At 55.5% G+C, this 16,516-nt stretch overlaps 1 protein-coding gene across 1 annotated transcript; it reads left to right on the top strand.

Moving 5' to 3' along the window:
- The first annotated feature begins 11,544 nt into the window (after positions 1–11,544).
- Positions 11,545–15,676, top strand: GDF7 (growth differentiation factor 7). The gene is made up of 2 exons (XM_036873979.1): positions 11,545–11,935; positions 14,718–15,676. Exons 1-2 carry the CDS (start codon positions 11,545–11,547, stop codon positions 15,674–15,676), a joined length of 1,350 nt encoding a protein of 449 aa, XP_036729874.1.
- Positions 15,677–16,516: the final 840 nt, after the last annotated feature.

Here is a 16,516-nt window from a genome sequence, read left to right as displayed (position 1 = left end):
GATCAGTTATACATATACATATGTTCCTATATCTCTTCCCTCTTGCGTCTCCCTCCCCCCCACCCTCCCTATCCCACCCTTCTAGCTGGTCACAAAGCACCGAGCTGATCTCCCTGTGCTATGCGGCTGCTTCCCACTAGCGATCTATTTTACATTTGATAGTGTATATATGTCCATGCCACTCTCTCACCCTGTCACATCTTACCCCTCCCCCTCCCCATATCCTCAAGTCCATTCTCTAGTAGGTCTGTGTCTTTATTCCCTCTTTTTTAATATTTATTTATTTAGTGGCTGCCCCACGTCTTTAGTTGTGGCATGCAGGATGTTCAGTTGCAGCATGCATGTGGGATCTAGTTCCCTGACTAGGGATCGAACCGGGGCCCCCTGCATTGAGTGCAGAGTCTTAACCACTGGACCACCAGGGAAGTCCCTCCAGATAGTTTTGATACAATGTTTCAATAGCACCGGATAACGCCTCTCAGATAAGGCACAATCTTCACCATTCAGAAGCTCGAGTCTGAAGCAGAGGAGGCAAGTCGGGGATTTTCTAGAACTATTATACAGAGATAATTCATGCTTGTTGCTGAAAAACTAGAAAATATGGATAATAAAACACAAAATAAAATAAAAAGCACCTCTCATTTGATACCAGACATAACAATCATTAATGTTTTTGTTGTTCTTGCCCTCCTGACATTTTTTTCTATTCCTATGTATAAGAAATTAGCTTTTTTTTTTTGGCTGCGTTGGGTCTTCGTTTCTGTGCGCAGGCTTTTCTCTAGTTGCGGGGAGCGTGGGCTACTCTTCATTGCGGTGCGCAGGCTTCTCATTGCGGTGGCTTCTCTTGTTGCAGAGCACAGGCTCCAGGCACGTGGGCTTCAGTAGTTGTGGCGTGAGGGCTCCGTAGTTGTGGCTCACAGCCTCTAGCGCGTAGGCTCAGTAGTTGTGGCGCACGGGCTTTGTTGCTCCGCAGCATGTGGGATCTTCCCGGACCAGGGATTGAACCCGTGTCCCCTGCATTGGCAGGCGGATTCGTAACCACTGCACCACCAGGGAAGTCCCTAGCTTTTCTTTTAAACGATACATAATCTTACTGGTTATACTGTTTTGTAACTTGCTTTTTTATTTTCTACCCTGTAAACATCTTTCTATGTTAAATTTCCTCCCAAACCATCATTTTAAATGATTACTTAGAATATTGTGTGCAAATGTACCATAACTTACTTGGCCAGTCCTTAAGCTACGTGTATACGATGGAAAGGTGGCGTGTGGGTGGTGGGAGATGGCTGGGTGAGCTTTGAAATGCTGGCTGATGTTTGAGCCAAATACATGAGGGGGAAGTTTGGAGGGAAAGTGCTAGAGTGTCAGAAAACACTTTGGTGAGTCTCTGTGTACTTTGTTGAGGGAGGGAGGGTCTCGGGAGATTGGGAGAATAGAAATGAGGCCCAGAGTTTAATATCTTTGTGTTATGAAATAAAAGAAATTTGGGGGGAGTTATCTACCTGAGCTCTGGGAGAGATGAATGGGGGGGGCCCCAGCCACGTGGAGAAGGCCCGTTCTGCTCTGTAATCCAAACCCTCACAAGCCACCATGCACACCAGTCTTGGGGAAATGATCTTTGAAATAAGGGAAGGAAATGGCACCAGGTGTGGGATGCAGAGTTCACAGCACCACAGTTCCAAAGAGTGACAAGTCAGCAGCAATTAGGAAAGAGCATGGATTGAAAGGTGACTGTGGAAGCACAGGCTCCAGGGACTCCTCAGGAATTCCCACTGCCTGGTCACAGCAAATCCAGCTTTTTTGTTTGGATATTAAGGAAAAGAGGACCTCAGAAGGCTGAGAACTTGGGCACACAGGGTTGCAAAATTTATTCCATGGCTTTGACATCTGCCACCAAACTGTCCCAGAAAGGCTGGATGAAGTGTGCCTCCCAAACCCTTTCCAGCCCTGGATTCATTTTCTTAAATCCTCTCGACTTTGTTAAGTGAAAAATGATATTTCTTGTTTTAGAAGTACATTTATTTGATTACTAGTGAGGTTAAATACATTTTCACCAGTTTGTTGGTCTTAGAATGTTTCTTTCTAACTCTCCTGTTTATTTCCTTTGCACATTTAAAAAAGCTCTTATTCTTGTTGATTTGTAAGGATGCTTTATATATTAAAGGTACTAACACTTTGTGATATTATCCCTTATTTATTTTTTAATATTTTCCCCCTAAGTGTTTATTTTGAAAAAGTTTCAGATTCACAGCAAAGTGGAAGGGTTCATACTACATCTGTACACCCTTCACCTAAGTTGGGTTCTATCTGAAATGGAACCAGCAGGAAGGTCACCTGGACGTAATGGAGGTAGGGGGCTGGGTGGAGGGAGCTGAGTGTGATGCAAACACAGCAGAGGCCCCAGCCTATCGCAGGGGGAGCTGGGCTGAGACAAGGGGATGGACCTTTATACCCCGGACATCGGACATCGACCAGTCTCGGATGTGGGCCGTCCCAGGAGGGGCCCGACCTTGGATGAGGCAGCTCTCTTCAGCCAAGATGAGCCCCAGGAAGGACTGAGCAGAGAACTGCTCAGCAGCAGGGAGAGGGGGATGAGCACTTCGGTTGTGGAGAGGGGAGTGGGCTGCATGTCTCAGATGCACTGCAGAATTGTTAACATTGCCATGTTTGCTTCATCCTTTCTCTCTCTCTCTGTCTCTGTGTTTTTCCTGAAACATTTAAGAGTTGGCTGTAGACATCATGACGCTTCATTCTATTGATAAATACTTCAGAGAGTAATTTCTTAGAACCTGAACATTCTCCTTCATAACCACAATGCCATAGGCAGGAAATTTGACATTGACACTATACTATTACCTAACATACAATCATATTCCAATTTGCTCAGTTGTCCCAATAGTGTCTTTTATTTACAGCTGCTTTCCCCTCCCTCCGCTGCCCATCAAGAATTGGATGGAGGGCTGTGCCTTGTATTTAATCGTCATGTTCCTTTAGTCTCTTTTATTCTAACAGTTCCTGGGCTTTTCCATCATCCATGACACTGACATCTTTGAGGGGCCCACACCAATGGTTAGGATGCTCCTGGGTTGGGATGTGTCTAATTAATTTCATGGTTCGATGCAGGTTACTATCTGGCAGGAGCACTACGCTGGTGACCACATCAGGTGACACGTGATGTCAACGTCCCCATGATTGGCGATGTTGAGTTGGGTCAGTTGGTCAAGGTCCATTCTGTTTTTAGAATTTTTTTCATGCAGGTTTTAAGATTTTTATGTAGTTCCAACCATGGACATTTCTCTTGGTGGTTGTTTTTACAATGAAATTATACTTAGAAAAGTGTTCCTTACCCCAGACTGTATAAATATTCACATATTTCCTCCAAATATGTTTTCTCCAATCAATTCCTTGATTCACTAGGAATTAATTTTGGTTTATGTCAAGAGACAAGGGTCATTTTTTTTTCCTCAAAATACTTAGTCAAGTACCCAGTATCATTCATTAGTACGTTTCATTGAGTACATCATCCTTTCCTCCATTGGAATTGTCACCATTATTGTATTATAAATATTTACAAACACCGTGATTTGCTTCCGGACTCCCTATCCTGTTGTCCTGATCTGTCAATTCCACTTCAAGCGCTACATAGGAATTCGTTTATATTGAAATCTGACAATGAAGCTCTGCAAGGAGGATTAATTGTTTCATGATGTAAAAATATGAATCTGTTTTTAGACAGAGCAGAAAGAAGTGAGAGAGATCCCTGAGGAGGTAAGAGGGCTGGGATACAGAGCATGGGTGGAAGGACAGTGACAGACACAGTGACACCTGGACAGACACACGTCCACCAGTGTGGCTTGACCATTTGTGTGGGTAGCTGAGAGTCTGCTCCTTGCTCTCTCTACTCTGCCCTCCTTGTATTACAGCATTCAATATTGCGGGCATCTTTCTGTTGCACAGAAAGATGCCCGCAATCTAGCTCATTCTTATAATAGGGGAAAACCAATCCACGTGACGGTGTATCATACTTTATTTTGTCATTACCCTATTAAATGCCATTTTGGTCATTTCCAGTTTTCACTATTACCTCAATTTTAAAAATCCTTGTATGTTTATCTTCACTTGTGTGAGTATACCTGTAACAAATTAAATTTCTACAACTGAAAGTGCTGAATCAAAGGATTTCCTTCTTTAAAATATTGCTGCTGTCACAGTGCTCTTGGAAAAATCTCTCTGAACTTATATTCCCACCAAGGGTATGTAGAATGCCCACTTGTTTCTCCTCTCACCAATAATGGATTTTACATTCTTCAGTTTTACTGACCTGAGAAGTAAAGAAAAATGGCATCCCACTATTCTTTTAATCTGCAATGATTTGCTGGTGACTTTTGGGATTTTGATTTTGTCACCCTATGTTTTTCTAACTCTTTCAGATTTGTGCTCCCAGCAGTCAGGATAAGCACTTTGATCAGAGTTCTCCAACTCTTTATCCAAGCCAGGAAAAAATGTCTGGGAGGACCGAACCCAGCTGGGGTTCTGCCGTGAATTAAGGTATTATTTAGAGGTGGATCAGCTACCTAGGAAAGTGGGAAGCACACGGGGGTTGCCGTGGCTTAAGGCCAAGTCCCCAGTTTTGTAGGTAGCCTCACCCTTTGCAGGGCAGCCTCAGAGACTAGCCCCCTGAAGATCTCACAGATGCCTTTGCCATGTGGGCCAGAAGACCTGAGACAGGCCACCCAACTTGGTGACACCAGGTCCCTGGGTCAGTCCCCTGATGCTCCTGCCCGACGCTCTGCTGTGGGAACCATGAGACATTTTGGTCCCAATGTCCTCATCCTCCGGGGCGTCCGCAAAGTCTCACTCACATCCTGGATTGGGGGACACAACTTCTGGGTCCTCCAACTCTGCTCCTGACGTCTGTTAGCACCTATCTTCCCAGGCAAAGAGGACAGTTTGGTTCCCTACTCATTGTGTGTCTAGAACAGAAACCCTGGGCTCCTATCTGACCAAGATTGGAGGACTGGGCATTCCGAATCACTGCACAGTCTAAGAATTACCAGTTTTTATTCCAAAAGGAGTTTGTTTTGTTTTAATCTAATGTGTCCACAAAGGTCTCCAAGAAAAATCTCATGGAGACACAACTTCAGACTAGTGATATTCATAGAGGGGAAATGCCTCAAAGACAGTGGCCATACAGAGGAGACTGGATGGACAGGTTAGATTAGCCTTCCAACTGGTTAAACCAGGACTTACTTATTAGAATACTGTAAAAGCCACCATTTATTGAGCCAGGCACTATGGTAAGGACTTTACCTACTTTGTTTCCTTTATTCTTAGGCACACCTGACAGGTAGGAATCCCTGTCTCCATTTAAAGATGGAGGTTGACTGGTTAATTAACTTAATCAAGGTCACAAAGCTGGTGCACTGCAAAGGTAGATTGGACGCCAGGTCTTTATCATGACCCCATATTCTAGTTTCTTTCCTGACCTCAGTGGAGGTGTGTAATCCTTGTCCCCTCAACTCCTGGATACCTTAGAGCTCCAGGTAAGCTGGTTCAACTGCAGGGTGAGGGTGCAGGGGTTCCTGAGTCTTCTCCCAGACTGGCCTGGTCGGTAAATCCGAGCAGGAGGGAGTTCAGCCACACTGTGATGCTGTTATACCCAGTGACCAGCAGATGGCAGTATCCACCAGCCTGCTGCCATTTGTCCCAAACCGAAGGAAGGGCTCTGAGAGGTCCCCCGTGAAACTTCTGGAAAAGAAGCTATCTCACTCCCTTCTTCTCGGTCCCTTCCCCTCCCCACTCAAAGGTAGGCCAAGCCAGTGGCCGGGGGCCGGGCTGCAGCCAACCCTGGTGTGGATGCCAGAGCTGTTGCCCTGAGTAACCTGGGGGGAGGCAGCCCTCCATTGAGCATGGGAAATGCTTCTGAGCCCGAGGAAGCCCAGACCTGGACATCAGATGGGACTGAGCCAGAACCCTGATGGGATCTTCGCATACCCACAGCCGCACCCCTGGTCTTTCTGGGGGAGATGGCTGCAGCACATGTCTGGCTGAACGGAGAACAACAGCACCAGATGTGCTGGTAGGTGGTTCCCTCTGAAGTCTGTTGTCACCATCTTCCCTCCCCCGCCCTCCCAGGGACACCTTCTTGGGGCGGAGCCGCAGACTAATTCTGCCTCCTCACCTCTAACCCTCTCCAGCTCTGAATCACAACAGCCGTAGTAGGTCCAGACTGGGGGCAGGTTCCTGGCTGGGTCCCTGGCACTGGGCCCATTCTCATATGTTCTCCACCTCTCACAGGTGGACCCTCGGTGGACATTTGATTGTCAACCTCACTGTGTATTTGGGGATCGAAAGCCAGGAAGGGCCAAGGGACTTGCGGTCCAAGGTTAGAGGCCAGATTTGAATTCTGGCCTCTTGACTCTCGGAAACCATCAACATCATAGCCAGGGGGCATCTGTTTTACCTTCCACAATAGTGCTGGGCTGCAGGGACCCAGAACCCCTAACAATGGGCAGGATGGAGGCTGAGCCCTCATCCATCCTCTCCCTCACCTCCAGGGTACCCAGGGCAGAGCTGGGAAGAGACCTTCTGAGCTGCACAGAGAGCAAAGGCACAGGATCACAGGGGGGCCCCATCATCCCTGGTGGCTGTGATGCCAAATGACAGGGTACTGATCCCTTTCCCTCCTTGGGGGCTTGGATGCCCTATGTGGGCAATGCAAGGTGTAGAGCAGGGCATCTCTAAGGAAACTTCTGATGCTCTTGTCATCAGACACGGGGCCTCGTGCCTGGTGTGGCAGGGGACACTGGCTCTAGACTGAGCAGGCTGCAGCGGGGGGTGGGGGGGTGGGTCCAATTTCCAGTGGTTCAAGCTGGGAGAATCCAAGACCAGCTTCCTAAGTGGCATCAAGCCAGTGTGCCAGCTCGTGTTCCCAGGTGGCGTGTGAACTCCCATCAGCAGAGGTGCCTTTGAGAGGTGTGGTGGCTCTCACGGGTCTCATGTGCAGACTTCCCCACCTTCAGAGCTATCAGAAGGCTGCCTGGGATTGGGAGGGAGTTCCCATCTCTGCAGGTATGCAAGCACAGCCTGGGTAGCAGTTTGTGATGAATCAGGCATAACATGAAAAGTTGGCCCAAATAATCCAAAATATTCCTTCAGATCCTTGGATTCTAGGACCTGAGTCAGGAACCTGGTGGTCAGAGAAAGCAAACAGCTTCTGCAAAGGACGGATGAGCGGCAAAGTGCTCTCCGAGGGAAGGATCTGGGGATGAGAATGTGGGGACAGCTCCTGCCCACTCCAGTCAAGAAACACCCCGCCCCCAACCAGGCTGCTTTTCCCCTCCTCCCCCTGTTGGAGCCAGTCTCACCTCCCCTCTCTGAGGAGCTACCAGCTGAAGTCTGGCGCTCTTGGGAGACTGGGGGGGTGGGGGGTGGTCTGCAGACTGATAAAAAACGGAAGTTGGAACTCCAGCCCCAGTTTTCTCCCAGCCTTCGCTAAACTTCCTGCACCGGCCCCTGAGCCTCATCCCCAGCTGCACAGTGACCGCTGGGGCAACACAGAGGAATAGGAACCCACCTTCAAAGTGCACTTTGCAGCAGGTAGGATACAACTTCCGGGTCTCCAGGCTGGGACCACTAGCTCCCTCCTGCCTGGCCCACCTACCAAAGGCTCCCCGTGTCCCCCAGGAGGAAGCCCCAAGCGAGCCTGGGCCAGCCTGACACTGTGGCCCCAAAAGGCCACCTGCTCACCAGAAGGCCTCAGCTTCACAGAGTCAGGGAGAGAGGGCTGGGAACTCCTGGTCTCGTGTTCCTCTGTGCTCAGGGAGGGCGCTGCCTGCACTCCAGACTGATGCTCAGTCATGGGTCCCAGGGAAGCTCTGGACAGGGCAGCCAGAGTCCTGGTCAAGTCAAGCCCTCACCGTGGGCCTGACTCGCTAGGCCATCAGGTCACATCATGTAAACTTAGCCACTGGACCACGTGCTCCTACTAGCCCGTCCTACTCTGAGCTCCGTGGCTTTTCCAGTCACAGGCAGGCCTTGGTGCTGGTGATGACAGAGTGCGTTCAGTGGCGGGTGTTGTGAGCTCCCAGCTGACGCCAGAGGCAAGAAGCAGTCCCTAAGACGATGCTTTCATAATCCTCACCTGGACCTGAGAGTTCTTTTTCTGCCAAGAATTTTCCAAAGAGCTTGCAAGGAAAGCCAGGACCCTCTGCCTCTCCACTGGAGTTGGGGAGAGCGTTGCAGGTCCAGCCCCCCTCAATCTCACCTCCCCTCTGGGCAGCCAGAGGTAACCCTTTGCCCAGCCAAGCGTTGATGACTCCAGGCTCTGCCGCTCACTAGGTGACCTGGGAAAGGGGTTAAATTTCTTTGCGACTCAACTTTCTTTGTCAATAAAATGGGAATAATAATACCTACCTCACAGGACACCGCAGTGGCGAGAATGAAGTGACATGAGTTATGTTAAGCAGTTGGCAGGACCCCTGGCACTAGGAGAAGAACCATCATTATTTGGTTAACGGTGACCATTATTAACAGTTATCATAATTATTTGAGAGGAAGGAAAGGGAGCCAGCCATGGCCCAAGCTTCCCTCCCTCCCTCCCCTTCAGTGTGGCTGGTCAGAAAGGCCCCCCATCCCCCCTTCCCATCACTTTACTTTGAACCACCTAACAGTGCACTGTACATTCATGTGCATTTATGGATTTACGTGTTTCCTGTCTCTTCTGCCCTTACAAAAGCTCCATGCGTTTGTCCTGTGCGTTGCTGAATCCACAACACACGGAAGGCTGCTCACAGTATTTACTGGAAAGAAGGAACGAATAGAGGGATGGATAAGCAATGAAGGAATGCATTATTGCCTCACTTTACAGACCAGGAAACACAGGTGACAGCAGCTAAGGCCTGGCTCAAGCACACGCAGCTGGTGGGTGGTGGCTCGAGCAGGAGCATCCCACACCCCTCCCCCCAGCAGTCTCCTCCAGAGCCTTCCAGGGCCTAGAAGCTACTTCTCTCTTGGCCATCATCTCCCTGGGGACCCAGAACAGACTAACAGAGGCAGGGCGACTGAGCCTCCTCTGTGCCAGCCTGTTATCCTGGACACACACCACCTTCCTGAAGTGAGAATCTCCCCATTTTATAGATGAGGAAATTCAGTCTCAAAGAAGCTTAATGGCCTGCTCCCACAGGGACAGCAAGAGCACAGGGACCCCAACCCGTCCCTAATTCCTAAGCCCCAAGGTGACCTCAAGGCGGAGGTATCATGTAATTAACAAACGTTTATTTGGCACCTGCTGTACCAAGCCTGGGCCAGGACCCTTCCATTCTCTCCCTCACACAGCTGGAGAAGTCGAAGCCCAGATGATGCAAGGGACTGGTTGTTAAGAGCAAAGCCATGACCAGAACCAGGGCTACTTGACCCCAGCTCAGGGTTCCTAGGGTGTTTGTGCAAATCACAGACGAGATGACATGCAAAACTTCTGAAGACTGTTCATGCGTGGCTGAAGGAGGAAAGGAGGCCGAGAAAGACAGCAGGGACGCAGCACCGGCATCAGCGGAGAGACCGGTGGCTGGGCGATCACTATTTTGACTGACCAGTGTCTCTAGGGGGCGGCTCTGCTAGAGAGCCTGCGTGGGTTCGTGCAGGGCCGCTCTGTACCGGGACCACGCAGAGAGGGAGACCCGTGACCACGACCTTGTCGGGGCTCTCGGTCCTCGGTCCCAAAGGCAAGGTGGGTTAATGCAGCCCCGATCATCTTAGCTTCCCACCGCCCTTCCTGCCCAGACATTCCCTCGCGAACCTCGGGCCTTTTTCCTCCGCCCCCCTGATCCGCCTGGGGTCCTCGAGTTATGACCTTTTGCCAGGCCTCTCCTGCTCCCATACGTCCCGGAGTGGTGTGTGGCCCAAAGTCCCCAGCTGAGCGGGCGCTGCATCTCCGCGGTGGTCGGCAGGGCGATGACTGAGGAGCTCGCTCGGGACGAAGCAGCGGGTGTAGGGGAACTCAGAAGCCTGGGGCCGCAGTCGGCCCAAGAGCTCCCCGGGCCGGGCGTCTTCCGTGGGTCAGAGTGCGGGGCAGCTGGGCGAGAGAGGGACTCACGCGGCTTTGGGTCCGGTGGCGTCGGGTTGACGCTGATCGCCCACTCAAAGTAACCGTGACGCATTACCCCAGCCTAGATTTCCAGTTCAGTAGCAAATACAATTTTAAAATAAAAAGACGCGCCTGCCCTGCTACGGGGATACGTCCGGCTCCAGCCCGCCGTCCGGCTCCAGCCCTCCGTCTGCGCAACAGCGGATTGTCCATCCGCTGGGCTTTCCCGCATTCGAGGGATGTCCGGGCTGCTGGTGGAGCTAAGCCGACAACCGCCGACGACCACCCTCCCTGGTGCGTCTCCCTGAGATGTGGCCTCCGGGACCTACCCCTGCGGGCTGCGGACCCAAGTGCCAAGCTGCCCGCACGACTGCGGTCCCGGGCGCCCCCTCCATCCATCCCCCGCCCTGCGGGAGAACCGAGGCCCGGGAAGGAAGTACGGAGGCGCCACCCCGAGGCTCTTCATCGCCCGCCCTCCCGGCTCTGCCTGCGCCCCAACATACCCGGTAGCCCGTTTCTGTTAGCCAGGTCCCCTGGGAGGCGGGCGGAAGGTCCTCACTTTCGACGCACAGACGAAATCGGGGAGCCGCTCCCGCGCGGGAGTCCCCTCATCACCCTGGGGCTGCCTTCGTAGTTCCTGAGCTCCTTTAAGATCCTGGCTCCCGTCTAAGCGCGTGTTCCGCGCCCAAACCTTTGATTTTCGACCGTCGGTCCTTGTCCCGCTGTCCTTCCGGCCTGCCCTTCCAGCCGCTAGCCCTCTCTTCCCTACGGGTCCCCTCCCCTGCTCCGGCCTCCCGCTGCGATCTTTGGAAGCTGTGCCAGGGTGGGGAACCGCGGAACCGGTGATGAAAAACGCGCTTTTGTGTCCACCCTGCGCGCCCTGGTGGCCTCTCTGTGCGCGGTGGCCACGGGATCGTGGCACTGACAGGCGAGGCCGAGCCCCTCCGCGGCCGCACTTCTGGCGTCTCGGGCCCCTGCAGAACAGGAGCAGGCGTGGGGCGGGTGCTTCTCCGCAGGGGAGTGGGGAAGACGCTGGGCGGGTACGCGCGGTGTATCGGAGCCTCTGACTCCCGAGGGCGCATTTGGCCCGGGCGCAGCGAGGGCGGAGGGGGTCACTTTGCCCTGGGAGCGCGAGGCGGGGCCCCGGTTTGTGGCGGGAGCCTCCGGCCGGTGACACTCGCCTGGCGAGAGTGGGGGCGAAGCGCTTCGGCGGGGGGAGGAGGCTCCGGCCCTGGGCTCAGCGTCAGGCCGGAGTAGGGGGCGCGGCGCTGCCGCCCGAGTGTTCAGCAGGGGGCGCTGCTCCGGGCGTTGGGCGGGGGTGGGGTGGGGTGGGAGAGGAGGGGGGGCCGCAGCTTGCTGCGCACACTTCCCCCATTATTAAACACTATGTTCAAAAGGCGCCGGGGGACTTCCCGAAGCCACGGAGCCCGCGCCGCCCGCCCGCCTGGCCCTCGGAGCCCATGGACCTGAGCGCGGCCGCCGCGCTGTGCCTCTGGCTGCTGAGCGCTTGCCGCCCCCGCGACGGGCTCGAAGCGGCCGCCGTGCTGCGAGCGGCGGGGGCAGGGCCGACCGGGAGTCCGGGGGGCGGCGGCGGCGGCGGGAGGACCCTCGCCGCGACTGCGGGCGCCTCCGCTGCCCCGGCCGCCGCGGCTCCCGGGCCCCGCGCCGCGCGCCGCGCCGCGGGCTCCGGCTTCAGGAACGGCTCGGTGGTGCCGCACCAGTTCATGATGTCGCTTTACCGGAGCCTGGCCGGGAGGACTCCGGCCGGGGCAGTCGCCGCCTCCACCTCGGGTTCTGGCCGCCACGGCCGCGCGGACACAATCACCGGCTTCGCAGACCAGGCGACCCAAGGTACTCACACCTCCACTGCGCCCGTCCATCCTGTCGGGTCCTAGGCTGAGGTCACCGCCGGAGCCTAGCCCCGGTACCATTCCATTCGGGGGCCCTCGGTCCCCGCACATCCCAGCCTCAGGTGTTAGAAAGTTCGCCGAGGCCCACGCACCCGAACCCGCAGCGCCTGGACTGTGGCTAGAGCCGCGGCAGCTTGCGGCGCCCGGCCCCGGAGGGCTGAGCCCGTCCCTCCGCCGGGCTGCCCTGGCCCTGCCGGCCGGCGGGTCCCCTCGAGGAGGCAGGCTGTGTTGGAGATCCGGAGAAGCAAGGAGGGAGTCCGGCCCAGAGGGACTGCGCAGTGGTGGTGGCGGCGGCTGCTTCGTTGCTCTGCAGTTCCCAGTCTTAAGGGGGCCGCACAAACTGGGGGAAACGGAGGGGAATGCGGGACACAGCAGGCATCAGACTAAAGTAAATGGCTCTGGAGAGGCTGGTGGCATCACCAGGTATGGGGAGGGCCCTTCTCAGCAGGCTGCGTCTGGGTAGAGGTGTGTAGCTATGGGTGCCTGCCTCGTGCTGGGCCCCTGGGGGAGCCAGAGGTGAAGGACTCCGGTTGTGTAGAGAGGAGAGGAGGGCCAGCGACCCTGCAGGAATGCAGGCCTCTCTGAGACCAAGTACCCCACCTTACTACGCCCTGAGCCCTCCAAAGGTAGGACTTGGGTGAGACTGTGGTGGTTGGTGAGTGTCATCTGGATTTTATTAATCTCTATTGAAGCCATTAAAACAGACAGATAGGGAAAATTTAACTAATTTCAGGCGGAAATGCAAGTAATTTCGGCCTTAATTCTATCCAGCCAGAGACTCAGCATGGAAGGCAGAAAGGAACGAAAGGCAAATAGGGCCGGAAAGTAAGTGCTGCTGCAATCCAGGTCCTGCCTGGGAGCCACTGGGGGTTGTATATGCCCGACCCTAGCCTGGGAAAGCAGGTAGAGGCGGGGCAGTGATCTAATCTCTCGTCCCCTCCAACATACACATAATGTCTACACAGACTGCTTTATTTGGGATACAGGGGCATCCTGGGCCCAAATGGCCTTATAGTCTGGTGGGAACTTTCAAGCATTCTCCGAGGGCCTGGCATGCATCCTGGATGGGATGCTAGGGTACTCATAGGGAGCCCGAGTCCTGGTGTACAGAGCCAGGGAAGGCCCCAGCCCTAACACTGCTGAGTGGGCTCCCAGCTGTGGGAGAGGTGAGATGTGCAGGGCCCTAAGCTTGTAGAGGCACCAGATGTTCTTTCTTAGGTCGAGTTAGGCCTTCAGTAGTCTCAGCCTGAGCTAAATCCTTTCCTGGGGAGCTCTGCTTGGTTGGCAAGGCTAGTAAGGCTGCCTCTCCTTCCTCCCTCTGGAGGGAGAGGATGCAGTGGCAGCATCTCAAAGAGGCTGAGGGAGGCTGCAGGAGAAGCTCAGAGAAAGTGTGGCAGCGAGCAAGGCCTTGGGAGAAAGCATGGGGGAGGGGTGGGGAGCACTTGCCCAGTACCTCTCCTGCTTCCCTCTCCACCCTGAGCCTCAGCTTGGAGCAGGGCTGCCTGAGGTCACCAGCAGCACCCAGATTTCAGACCCCAGGAGTCGATGGCTTGGCATCTGTGGTTGGTGAGCAAATCTCCAATAGTGGGGGGAGTCTGCACAGTCTCTTCGCGTTTGGGGCAAAACGAAACCATATGACCTTCTTCAAAGGGAGCTCCTTATCTGCTGCTTGGTGGAATTTCAACTCTTTTTTCCTTTCTGAGCCCCAAAAGAAAAAAGTGCCCACAAAAATGGGTTTCCCATTTTTTTGGGAAAAAATCCCAAAGCCCGAGTTGAGTCGTAACGGAGGGAAAGAATAAGTCTGCGAGGGGACCAGAGGGTACTGGCGGGGAGACCTCACTCGGTTCGCTGCCCTCACTGCAGCAAGGCAGTCCCGGCTGCCTCAAACCCTTCCCAGAAGGTTGCTTGCGCTCCTTTGCCACCTTTCCCCTCCGTCGGAGGTGGCGGAAACACTGGGAGGAGCTGAGCCTGGAGTTCCCCATCGCGACCAGGGGCTGAGCCGGGCCCCTAATCTGGGCCTCAGTTCCCCTTCAGCAAAGCAAGGAGGCTGGAGGCACTAAAGGGTCTCTGCAGCCCTGAGGGCGCGTTCCCCTTCTAGACGAGCCCCCGCCTGCGCCTGCATGGGAGATTGTGGCCGGCTGGAATGTCCAGGCTGGGCTGGGGAAGAGAGGTAGCAGAAGCAGTTTACAGGGGACAAGAATTTTCCGTTTTCGCACAGCCGGGGCTCCGAGGCTCTCTTGGCGGCTAAGCAGGGCCATAACGAGCAGTCCCCTTACCGCGGCCGGCCTGGCCTCCAGGTCTTGAAGAGGCGCACGGCTTCTGATGCGCCCACCGGGCCTTCTTTCCGCCACCGGCCGAAAATCTGGCCTCCGACCTAGTCTTCGAAAACCCATGGCTCTGGGGCAGGCAGCGGAACTGTAGTGGCCTTAAGTCTTGGTCTCGGGTGCGGGGGTGCGTTCAGTGATGTCCGTGGGTTGTCGGAAATCGTTTGGCTCGATGAACCAAAACCCAGATCCAGATAATCTGAACCTAAGGCTCCCTTTCTTCTGGACCAGGCTGGCGGCTTTCCGGCTGGAGCCGAGACGCCCAGGCAGGCGCCGGCTCCAGCGAGCCTTGTTCTCACGTCCAGGGCAGTTGGGCTATTTGCAGTTAGGAGGCCCCGCGGCCAGGCGTGCCGGCTTCGCTCTCACACCAATTTCTCTGTCTCTGCCCGTCCCCTGCAGACGAATCGGCAGCCGAGACCGGCCTGAACTTCCTGTTCGACGTGTCCAGCCTTCCCGACGCCGACGAGGTGGTGGGCGCGGAGCTGCGCGTGCTGCGCCGCGAGTCTCCGGAGCGGGGCCCCGGCAGCGCGACTCCCCCGTTGCTGCTGCTGTCCACGTGCCCCAGCGCCGCGCGCGCGCCGCGCTTGCTGCATTCCCGGGCCGCCGAGCCCCTGGACGCCGCGCGCTGGGAGGTGTTCGACGTGGCGGACGCCTTGCGACGCCACCGCCAGGAGCCGCGCGCCACCCGCGCGTTCTGCCTCTTGCTGCGCGGAGTGGCGGGTCCCGCGCCGGTCCCGCTGGCACTGCGGCTGCTGGGCTTCGACTCGCGGGGCGGAGGCGGAGCGGCGGCGGAGGAGCGCGCGCTGCTGGTCGTCTCCTCCCGCACGCAGAGGAAGGAGAGCCTGTTCCGAGAGATCCGCGCCCAGGCCCGCGCGCTCGGGGCCGCACTGGCAGCGGAGCCGCCGCCGGATCAGGGACCTGGCATGGGGTTGCCGACGGCGGTCATCGGCGGCCGCAGGCGGCGGCGGACGGCGTTGGCCGGGACTCGGGCAGCGCAGGGCAGCGGCGGGGGCGAGGGCCGGAGCCACGGGCGCAGGGGCCGGAGCCGCTGTAGCCGCAAGCCCCTGCACGTGGACTTCAAGGAGCTGGGCTGGGACGACTGGATCATCGCGCCGCTGGACTACGAAGCGTACCACTGCGAGGGCGTTTGCGACTTCCCGCTGCGCTCGCACCTTGAGCCCACCAACCACGCCATCATTCAGACACTGCTCAACTCCATGGCGCCGGATGCCGCGCCGGCCTCCTGCTGCGTGCCCGCGCGCCTCAGCCCCATCAGCATCCTCTACATCGACGCCGCCAACAACGTGGTCTACAAGCAATACGAGGACATGGTGGTGGAGGCGTGCGGCTGCAGGTAGCATGCGGGCCAGGCCGGGCCACGGAGGGGGCAGCCGCGCCACCACGGACTCCCCGCTGAGAGCAGCTTCGGGCCGAGCCTGTCACCTAGCGTGGGTGCGTGTCGGAGTCTGGCCCGGCGGCCGCACGGAGGAGGGAGAGCGCACGTTCACACACCAACACTCACACCCACACACTTCGTCACTCATGCGCACATTTACGGTGGAAGCATCCGAAAGCCCTGGGGAGAGATGACCTCGACGCTACCGAATGTCACAGTCATGTGTATTTTGCAAACAGATCACCATTGCGCCCACCGCCCCCTTTTGGGGAGAGGATGGCTTTGCATTGCTGTTACAGTAACTGGCACCAAATCGGGTAGAAACGGGTTAGGGACTTGGGGGCTTCAGAATGGGGGAGCTAAAGGGATACTTGAGTCTCATTTCACCCCTTTTTGTTTCTGGCTGAGTGCGGGGCACGGCCCGCTGAGGGGCAGAGTTCCCGGTGTTGCACCTGAGATCGACGGAAGCGCTGTAATGCCCTTTCCGAAGGCTTGAGTTGCATCGGGGCCATTTATTCTGGGGAGGAACCGCTGCAAAAGGCCTTATCTTTTCCCTTGAACTTTCAAAGTCTAACATTCTCCCGGTTTTGAAAAGGAACATTTGTCGGAAAGACTGCATTGTGGAGCTTCCCAGATCTCTGCAACGGTCAGCACCACCTTTTTAAAAAAATACAAATTCCAATTGGGAATGATCTAGAAAGTGGAAAGAAAATTTTCGGAGTGGGGAGGTGAGAGGGGGGAGAGGTTTTAAAGCGCCAGTCTGACCTTACATGTCATCGGGTCGGGGGTGCGTGGCATCTGT

The sequence above is a fragment of the Balaenoptera musculus genome, chromosome 13 (assembly GCF_009873245.2).
Source record: "Balaenoptera musculus isolate JJ_BM4_2016_0621 chromosome 13, mBalMus1.pri.v3, whole genome shotgun sequence".
Taxonomy (NCBI): Eukaryota; Metazoa; Chordata; class Mammalia; order Artiodactyla; family Balaenopteridae; genus Balaenoptera; species Balaenoptera musculus.
Note: the sequence above shows the minus strand (reverse complement) of the source record. Positions and strands in the feature narration are given on the sequence as shown.

What these genes read in the sequence shown, in the direction of transcription:
- GDF7 (XM_036873979.1), top strand. Translation starts at nt 11,545, where the DNA reads ATGGACCTGAGCGCGGCCGCCGCGCTGTGCCTCTGGCTGCTGAGCGCT. An exon ending in CGCAGACCAGGCGACCCAAG is followed by an intron (nt 11,936 to 14,717) that starts GTACTCACACCT and finishes CGTCCCCTGCAG; the next exon opens with ACGAATCGGCAGCCGAGACC.